At 42.7% G+C, this 10739-nt stretch overlaps 1 protein-coding gene across 1 annotated transcript; it reads right to left on the bottom strand.

Moving 5' to 3' along the window:
- Positions 1-233: 233 nt before the first annotated feature.
- LOC126759321 (uncharacterized) lies at positions 234-10310 on the bottom strand. The gene is made up of 4 exons (XM_050474055.1): positions 10119-10310; positions 5891-6624; positions 5612-5823; positions 234-314 (listed from the first exon to the last, which is right to left on the bottom strand). Exons 1-2 carry the CDS (start codon positions 10308-10310, stop codon positions 6046-6048), a joined length of 771 nt encoding a protein of 256 aa, XP_050330012.1. The 3' UTR covers positions 234-314; positions 5612-5823; positions 5891-6045.
- Positions 10311-10739: the final 429 nt, after the last annotated feature.

The following is a 10739-nucleotide window of genomic DNA, read 5'->3' as shown; positions in this document are numbered from 1 at the left end:
ATAAATTTTATTTAGTTTCTAGGTGCATCAGGAGAACAATAATATTCAGTTTTCACACTTGCAAAAACTTCATTTTCATTATGTAGAGAAATACTCGTATGGTATCGATCTCAAGCTCTGTGTCCTTTCCTTCAATTTGAAATAAAAATTGCACTCAGTATTAAATAAAGCACCATTTTATTGTTAATGTTGATTGTTTTTAATAGTATTTCTCTTCATCAGAATTTCGCTTTCCTGTATTGTATTGGTAAAATTCCTTTCTTTTTTGTATTGGTTGATTGACATTTGCGTATGCAGCGAACGTTGGAGTTCTTCTGTGAATGAATAAAATAATATTTGAATAAACTCTCATTGGAAAATAAACACTCCTGGTATTAAAATTCATAACAAACGAATTGTTTTGAATGTGACGGAATTCGTAATCACTTTATCAAAATATTTAGTAGTAAAAAACGAATCAAACTACAAATATGAATATGAAATTGAAAATAAAATATCGAAATGATATATTTTGTAGACTTTGTATATTCACTTTGTTTCATATATTTTTATATACAAAGGTGCTAGATTATGGAATGCGAATTTTGCCAATAGTTTAAAATTTTCATATGTAAATATCTTTGAGGAAATTTAACAAATATCTTCATTTTAATAATCCGTGTAATAACAAAGAATTCTAACAACTTTATATGTATATGTAAAACTAGTAGTAAATCTTGATCAAATTTTTTAAAAGCTTTTATCGTTATCGTCTGAGTAGTTTGTTATTAATGCTAATTTCTGAGGTTCGTGTTTCAAGATGTTCAAAAATTTTATATAATAACGAATACGTTAAAACTCAAATCAACTTTGGTTCAAAACATTTTAATCGGTTATTTAAACTTCAGCCACGTCTAGGGATGCAAACATCGTGAAATGAAACATCGATGGTTCGATGTATCGATGTTTCTTCGAACAACATCGAAATCAAAAACATCGGCCATTGAAACATCGATGTATCGAAACATCGAACGAATGGTTCGACTTCGTTCGACTGAAAACGGGTTCAATTCCGATGAATGTTGACTTGTTTGCATGTCGAACTCATAAACCCTTGTCTCATCGGCAGTTGTAATGTTCTCCGTGAATTCGCACGATGAAGCATGTCCAAGAACGTGTTTTATACCCGAAAGATCCACCAAACCCTTTCCAACGGACTCGCGAGAGATTTTGAGCTCTCTTGCCATCTATATAATACTTGCTTTATCTTTTTGAAGCACCACTGCTTTCAGTTTTTTAATACTTTCATCAGTTGAAGGGCTAAAGTTCGTGCAGATTCAGGCATGTCTTCAACAATCTCTTGACCATCTTTCAAAGATTTGTTCCCTCGTAGGCTTGTGTTTTTCATAAAACTGAATCACCGTGAGCCTATTTCAACCCTATTTACACTTCCCCTAACTTAAACAAATATGAGGGTAAATCTGAAAAATATCTTAATTAAAGCAAGTGGGAACATACTTTTTTAATTAATTATAAAAGAAGTAAAGCTTGACAGTGCAGTCCGTTATAATTTTTTCTCTTCGTTGTTTAATTTCCGACATATTTCAAAATTTTATGTTCACTTAAAAGATTTTTGAATCTAACATAATGATTTTCCGACTATAACAATACAACACCGTGAACTCTGAGCAAAATAAATCTCACTTGAAATTGATATTCCTAGTTACGGTGCCACTAATTAGCAGCAATCTGATTATGAATATTTTATGCAGGCCGGCGGAACCAGATATAACGGAATACCACAGTCGCTACATAGCATCGTTGTTGTTGATCATCTTTTGGTCTTCGTGCTTATGCATTTAATGCATAATTTTCTCGTTTTGGCTAGACAGATGCGAAAGCAATACTTTCCTGCCAAACAAGAAATAGCAAAACGATTACAACAAGTCAAGGGATGACAAGTTTTCAGTCAATTTGCTACAATAATAAGTTCACTAGATGTTGACCTAGTGAATGAATTAGATGGGAAAAGTTAAGCGAACTAAGAACTAAAATACGCAAAGCAAAATTTACAGCTAACAGTTTGCAATGGGACATAAATAGTTTTGAGAGAAATCACTATGGTAATAATAAGACTTTTGACGTGAACATCAATAACGGTAAAATGAACGAAAACGCAACAGTTATGGAAAATAAAGCACCGATTTTCATTACTTCATAAAAATTCAATAAACGTTATATATTAATTAAAGGTCCTAAATTTATAAATTAGTATTATTAAATACAGTGTGGCGGTATTAACTTTACAACACAAATCTCTACCAATATAGATAACAGGCTGATATCATCGCAGATATTCCTTATTTACTATAAATTATATACTTATATAAATGATAGTATAGGTTAGGTTAGGTTAGGTAAATATGGCCGATCGATGATCCCACGTAGACTAACAAATTAGTCCTTTGTGATGCCATTAAATGAAAAACTCCCGTATTCGGGCTTACAGATTGCCGAAGCGCTTTGTAGCCAATATAAGGTTACACAGACGCTTAACTTCAACACACGCCAGTTCGGTGGGGTGTCCAAAGGTATGCGCCCCCAAGTGTCTGAGTCTTGACCTCCCAAAAGCGGGACAGTCAAGCAGGAAGTGCTGGCTTGTTTCTACCGCATCTACCTCTAAACAGCATCTGCATTCAGCATCCGGCAAGATACCCATTCTTACCGCATGTAAGCCAATAGGACAGTGGCCTGTTAAAAGACCCACTAACAATGAGATGTTAGCCTTACTGAGGACTAAGAGATCATTTGATCTCCTGCGATCTATACTGGGCCAGAAGGTTTTTGCAACCGCACAATTGCCGGTGCTGGCCCAGCGTTGGACGAGCATCCGCGTGGCCCAGCTATCTAGTAGTAGACCACAAGAAGAAACAGGAGCACCGATCCGTTTCCATTCTACCGATAATGATTCTAGGGTGCCTTTCCTTGCTAACTCATCAGCTTTGCAATTGCCCGCAATTCCGCTATGGCCCGGCACCCACACCAGTCTAATCACGAAACATCTAGCTGCTAGAGATAACGACGTTAGACATTCTTCGACCAACCCTGAACGCACTTCGAATGAGTTCAAGGCTAACTATCTGAGTGAATAGTCACTTGTCTGAAGGTGGATGCACTCTGTAACAGCAAATCAGATGCTACCTTGATGGCTGCGACCTCAGCCTGCAATACACTGCAGTAGTCGGGAAGCCTGAAACAGAAATTTATGGAGGGCTCCTGACAGTAGACCCCTCCACCGACCTTCCCTCCAAGCTTTGACCCTTTCGTGAAGAAGCTTGCTGCCCCTCTTCTCCTACGGCTTCTTCCCACCCATATCTCTCTCGCCGGTATATTGGCAGAGAAGGAGCCGCCAGAGTTCGATATGGCGACTCCATGATCCAGATGATCCGGTATGCAGTCAAAGTTTGTGAGGATATTCGAATGTCCAGATACGCGTTCCTTTAAGAATCCAGATTCTCTGAGTCTGATAGCCACGTTCGCGGCTATGCACCTACCGGCAATGTCCACGGGCGTTATGTTCAAAATTGCATTAAGTGCCATGGTTGGGGTGGATCTTAATGCACCACATATGCTAATTAGCGCAGCCCGTTTAACGCTTTCGAGTTTCTTGGCAAGTGTGGTCTTCCCTAAAGCCCTCCACCACATAAAGACACCATACAATAAGATGGGCTTGACTATGGTGTCATAGAGCCAGTGGACCACTTTCGGTGAGAGGTCCCATCTTTTGCCAATAGCTCCTCTACAGCAGTATAAGGCAATATATGCCTTTTTTGCTCTCTCCTCGATATTCGGCTTCCATGAAAGCTTCTTATCCAGTATGAGCCCTAAATATTTCACTGAGTCCGCCGGTTGCAGGTGAATACCTCCCATCTGCGGCAACGGTGCCGCCGGGATTTTATATTTTCGGCTGAATAAAGCCATTTCCGTTTTGTTATTATTAATGGCGAGTCCACTTCCGGCCGCCCACCTTGTTACAACGCTGAGATGTCCCTGCGTCAACTCGTACACGGTGCTAAGGAACTTTCCTTTGACCATAAGTGCTACATCGTCTGCGTAGGCAATCACCCGACAACCGCGATCCTCTAGTTTTTTGAGCAATTCGTCAACAACTAGGATCCATAGAAGAGGAGAGAGAACCCCACCTTGTGGTGTTCCCCTACTCACCCTACGCCTCGCACGCGCGCTGCCCCATTCCGTTTCGATCACTCTGTCACACAGAAGACTGAGAATGAGGCACTTGAGGTTCGATTCAACCCCAATACCGCCAAGAGCAGTTATTACTGTCTCCGGTAGGACATTGTTGAAAGCTCCCTCGATATCCAGGAAGGTCCCAACAGCGAAGTCCTTGGCTTCAATGGCATCTTCGAGCCATGCCACGATAGTATGCAAGGCAGGGCAACTGACCTGCCTTTACGATAAGCATGTTGTGCTCTTGACAAATAGTCTCTCGGAATGCTCTTCCTTATATACCAGTCCATCAGTCTCTCCAGAGTCTTTAACAAGAAGGAGGAGAGGCTGATTGGCCTGAAATCCTTGGCCGTAACATGGGAGCCCCTGCCAGCCTTCGGGATGAACGTAACCTTGACTTGTCTCCAGGCCTCCGGGATGTAACCTAATCTGATGCAGTTCGCATGGATAGGTGCCAACCAGCTGCATGACACCTTAACAGCTTGTTGCAGCTGCGCTGGTATGATGCCGTCTGGTCCCGGGGACTTGAATTGTTTGAACGAGTTAATCGCCCAGGTCAAGTGCCGCTCATCCAGCATGCTGACAAAGGCCGCGCAATCGTCATGCGGGACCCCGATAGATCCCCTAACAAAGGGCATGTTGCTCGGAAAGTGAGCGTCGACAAGCATTTGAAGTGTTTCTTCACTACTGAGAGCCCACTTCCCATTTGCGTCCTTGAGATACCCCAGGGACACTGGGGTTTTTGCGAGAATACGCCTAAATCTCAAGGACTCGTGACAGCCTTCCACTTTTTCACAGAAGCGCTTCCACGAGGTCCTCTTAGCCTTCCTTAACTCGGACTTGTATATTGAAAGTCCAACTTTATACAAAGCCCAGTCATCAGATAACCCACTCCTGCGGGCCTTGTTGAAAAGCCGTCTGCAAGACGCCCTAATATCTGAGAGCTCCGTAGTCCACCATAGAGGTTTCTCTTTGCCCTTCGGCGATCTCAGTGGACAAGACCTCTCCAGCGCAGCCTTGCACGCCGAGCTGAAGACTTCAACCCACTCCTCCACCGCATCGGTGGTGGCCAACGAGTCCACCCCCGGTGCGCGCGGGAGAGTTTGCCTAAGCCTCCTGCGGTAACCTTCCCAGTCCGTGTTCCTAGGGTTCCTAAAAGATTTCCTAGGCGGACCTTCTCCGACTAGACTAAACTCGATGTACCTGTGATCCGAAAATGAGTGATCGTCGAGGACCCTCCAGTTCGAGATCAGCGGGGCAATCGCTTGTGAGGTTAGAGTGAGGTAGAGGACCTCCTCCCTGCTTGCGGTCACAAAAGTAGGAGAGTTTCCTCTATTACATATGCGAAGATCTTCGCCAATAATGAAATCAAAAAGGGACTCACCTCTACTGTTCGTATCCGAGCTTCCCCAGTTCTGGTGCCGCGAGTTAGCGTCGGAACCGATGATGACGCCAGTGCCAGTCTTAGACGCTTCGGCTAAGGTCTTTCTCAGCATTAGGGGAGGTGGCTCCACCACATCATCGTGTGGCATGTATGCGGAGATAAGCCAGAAATCTCCGGTGTCACACTCCAGTTTCGCTGTCACAATGTCAGCGCTGCTGAAATTAGGTAAAAGAAATACCGTTAATTCATTCCTTACCAGCATACAGGCTCTGTTCCTACCTGCATCCTTGGCCGACAGGAGCCTATGGCTCTTTGTCCTCAATCCAGATATCCCGTTACCAGTCAGCCACGGTTCCTTGATCAGGACGACATCAGCTCCGTCTTGTTCCAGACCGAGCAAAAGATTGGCGGAGGCCGCCTTCGCATGCTGGAGGTTAATCTGGAGGAATTTCATCCTTCAGACTTTCCTCCAGGAGCGCTATTTCAGCGCCCAAGTCGTGATCGACCCGAACCTCCTTAAACAGTCGTTCGAGGCTGAAAACGGAGTCGCCAGTCGAAGAACCGCCTCCAACACTCGCCACATCCGAGAGATCCGGATCGACTTCCACGGTCATTTGACCGTCGGCGCCCTCTGTCGCACCGATTTCCACGGTCGTTTGACCGTCAGTACCCTTCGACACCTCCACCGCAGGCACCACAGCTTGGAGGCCATCAGCTCTGGCATCCGATGGAAGTACTTTCAGCACTACCATCTCAAAACCATAGCTTATGGCTCCCTTTGTTTTGCTGAGAGGACCGATGGATTCCGTGTTTAGCATTATCAGCGCTTGCCGATTCGGTTCATCAGTTCTCTCCAGCCATAAGACTTTCCAGTCCTGCGTTGGAAGTGAGGGATTGCAATATTTGAGGATTTCCTCAATCTCACTCGGAGTGGAAGGTTCGGCCGGCAGCCAGACGCGAGCCCTAGGATAAAGAGGAAGATCCTCCTTGGCCACGGCCTCAAGTCTGGCTCCCTACCAGACCTCCCCTACCTGAGAGACTGCCTTCTTGTACAAGATGGCCGATCTTTCGTCAGCACAACATGTTAGCATATGCAGCCCCTGGTGCCAACCGGCACTCACACATTTCGGGGGTGGCCCCGGGTTTTCCTTGACCACCCTCAGGAAGACCAATGAGATAGCCGCTGCTATCCTCTTCCATTCATCATGGGAAATGGCACCGTCCTCTCTACTGCTATCAAGCACCCCAGTATTCTGGCCCCAGCGCCTTTAGCGATTTCGCTAAAGTTTGGCGCTTTTCCTGTCCGCGGTTTCTTAACAAGGGAGGTTTCTCCCTCATGCGACCTCTGCCGCTTGACCGCCGGTTCTGTCCTGCTGGTTTCCAGTTCTACCCTATCGTCCTCGCTCAGCACTTTCTTGGCCCGCTCAGACACCTGACCAGCATGCTTGTCACCGTAGCGCTCCAAGATTTTGGCCGCCAATCGGCGGTCGGACTTTAGCCTTCAAGCTAAAGCTGCCTTGCTCTTACTCCCTGTGGATCCTTTCATAATTCTAGCTGAGGTTCCCTTGCTAGTGCTGGCGATTCCGCCGCGTATGAAGGATCCGCCCTTCGCTACTACTACTGCCGACGGTTTAGCGCCGGTTACCCCCAGTCTGCTACCTACGGAGACACCTACTGAAGTCCTTGTCGTATCGCTGCCATTACTCGGCGACGGTTTCGTCGCCATAGGAGCAGCATCCCCGCCTGGGTTGGATCTAGGTGCCGATTTCGACAGCCCTTCACCTCCCTTCGTCGTTCTTACGTTAATTTTATTGTTGTTAAACTTGTCCATGCAAAAAGGGTCCCCACTCAGAGCCGCTATCCGTCCCCGGGAAAGGTAGTCGCCTTTTATGGTCCCAAGGTTATCTCGACGACGAGGCCAAGGCGGGGGTTGACGTACGCCCTTATGAGGCAATACGTTCAGAGCCGACCAGCGCAAAGAAGGAGTCATCTCAACATACACCTACCACGCCAAATTAACGACGACGGGGTGGGAACGTACTCTGAGGCCTGCCAGGGTTTTAACGGGACGGGGGCAGTTGCGACATTAGCCCGTCAGACATTTCCGATGAGTGTTACCTCATCGTACTCAGGTGTCAGAATGCCGCCACCACCAGCCCAGGGTTCTATCAAATCCTATAAAAAGTTTCTCAAAAAACCAGTCCAAAGCAACAGTCGTCTAGGGAGTTGTTAGGCCGTGAAGGCCGCAGGTCATTTAGCGTTACCCAGGATGCACCGGCTTGGAGGCGACCTGCCTTACATCCCAAATGATAGTATAAGAAGCAGGTAAATTAAAATTAGTGAAATTTTTAATAACCATATTCTAATCTCTGTCATAAATGGTATTCTGTCAACAATTGCGATAGCTTAAGAAAATACTGTTGGAACAACTCATTAGAATAGTATTTGATGCCAACCAATTTCTTGACCTTAGCATTAACCAAACTAAAATCGGTTGTATTTAGCATTAATACTAATATTAAAATTTTATTGTTCTACTATTGCAGATAATATATACTAAATTAAAAAATTTATCGTCTTATTGGTTCTTTTTTTGAAAAAAACATATATGAATAAAAAAGTAACTGGCACAAATAACAAACGTAAATTCTATGTATATAATTAAGTAAAAATACTGCAGAAATACATATACTTAGATTTTGTTTATCTGAACTCTCCTTAATATAAGGCAAACACTGATGCACCTAATTTTGTATAGTACATTCTTGATTGGCGGTTGGCGTAATAATGCTATGGATAAACAACGAAACAGTGAACATCAATCAAGCTTTGACAAATTAGGCTTACAGGTTATTAGTTTATAATCACTTTGACTTTTCATCCTGCTGAGGCATGATCAGCCGACTTTTTATTTAGTATTTAATGTTGCTGCATTTGAGTTCGCTGGATGATGTTATATAGTACGTATATAAGTATATATTTTATTGAGAATATACCATTAGATAAAATAAACAGACAGTTATAACTTGCAGAGAATGGTGATGTAGTCGGGCATAGACGTAAGTTAATTGATGAAAGGCTGATTTGTTATAGGTAAAGGTGTATGGAATAGTACGTATCTTGTATATATACATTATAATGGATGTAAAAACTAAACCAGAAAAAAAAAACATGTCCTTAGAGCTCTTTAAGGCAGTCGCTGCAAGTATGAGCTCATAATTGTAATGGGAAGGTCTTTCGCCTTATATTGTCTTGCATTGTTCGTGTTACTCTATTTACTACTAAATTCACTATGTTTTGTAGTTCTGAAGTTAAAATTCTTTAATTTTTTCCCCAAATAGTAAATGCGTTACGATATAGAAGGTGAATTAAGTGCGACAGCTAATTAGAAACAGTGTTTAAAGAATTAAAATTATTATACTACTAGATCTTGGAATACTGCTGATGTAACAAAATTTCGTCCACATTCAAATTTTTTCTTATCTCTTATTACAATTGCATGACTGTCTATTCATCTTTCATTTTTTACTCTTAAATATTTTCGCTATACCAATTAATAAAACTATGACTGGTTTAACGCACACTTTAGTTTTATGCTTCGCCACATTTTCATTTCTTTATTTAAAAAAAAAAATAAATAAATACAATCATAAATTAGGGCAGCACGTAAAATGTACATTAGGTTGCGTTCCTCAACTCCTGTCGCTTTGTTTAATCATTTCAGTCAAATTAATGAATTTTGTATCGCAATTGTTATTTCTCAGTTTCAACACTTTTACTATTTACTATTCAAGAAAGCTGGGGTTATTTTGAAATAGATTCAGTATTCTTCCATTTTGCCGATGTTAAGGGGTCAATAGGGTAATCTGGCCTATTTTTTGACATTTTTTGTTTTCATAGAAATTTTTATTCTACAATAGAACTCTTTCACATATCATGAGGTATATCAGGTATGTGGGGGTCGTCATCTTCCTTAATCCTCAATATTCAAATACGTTTCTTTTCATTCACTTTTAGTTACAGAAAATCTTTATTAGTTCCCTGATGCCATCCCACATTCGGCCCTCCTGACTCTGCATTCGCCCTCAAATGGAGGTTGCCATCTTTTCATATTTTCAGCTACAGTCGTCGTGTGCCCGGGGCCCTCGTGATACCCTACCTTTTCTACTTCGTATCTGTCGTGTCCTAAAATCTGTTTTATCTTGTACGGACCGAAAAACTTGGGTCTCAATTTTAAAGCGGTACCATATTGGGTACGCTTAATCGCAACTAGCTCATCAATTTTATACTGTACGCTTTCTTTCCTGTTTTTGTTAAAAGATCTCTTATTTTCTCCCTGAATTTTCGCAATATTTTCCTGTGCTTCCTTTCGCTGTGACTCTCTTTCCTTATCTAAATCTTCAATAGTTATCTCGTCTAGAACTGAATCTATTGTTCTTTTGACTGAGAAATGTCCTTGTTTATGAGCTATTCTAATGACTTTGTTTTCCATCAAAGATGATACTACTATAAGTTCCTTGATGGGATCTTTATAGAGCACACCCTGCTTCACGTAAAAATCTTCATACTCCTCATGTTCCAATACCTTAACAACTGCTCGGACCCAGTCGTCCACTTCCTGTGCTTGCTGAAGTCGATCATGCAACGTATCTTCAAGCAACAGACAAGACACCCTGCTGAGCGCATCTACATGACGCATTTTGCTGTCCGACCTATGTTCTGATGGCCTATTCGTACCCCTCTCTACTACGTATCCCAAAAATTCCACGGTTTCCATGAGAAACTGACACCTTTTCCATTCTGCTGCTCGCCCTAGAACACGTCGTAACTTATTGATTCCTTCCTTTTTATCCTTAGAGGGAATGATCAGGTCGTCCATGTAAGCCACGCATGTCCCATCTTGTATGTACTCCCTGAAAACTGCAAAAATAAATCTCGAAAAAATCGCTGGAGAGTTTGTTATCCCAAATGGGACAAAACGAAACTCGTATTGACCACTATGGGTAACAAAAGATGTAAACTTTCTCGAATTCCTCTCAACTGGTACATGGGAGAAGCCGTTTTCCAAATCTAACGTAGTAAATACCCTGGCACTTTGCAATCGCTCGAGTACGTCATCAATGATAGG

The sequence above is a fragment of the Bactrocera neohumeralis genome, chromosome 5 (genome assembly GCF_024586455.1).
Source record: "Bactrocera neohumeralis isolate Rockhampton chromosome 5, APGP_CSIRO_Bneo_wtdbg2-racon-allhic-juicebox.fasta_v2, whole genome shotgun sequence".
NCBI classification, from domain to species: domain Eukaryota; kingdom Metazoa; phylum Arthropoda; class Insecta; order Diptera; family Tephritidae; genus Bactrocera; species Bactrocera neohumeralis.
The sequence above is the reverse complement of the archived record's forward strand: the minus strand, read 5'-3'. Positions and strand labels throughout refer to the sequence as shown.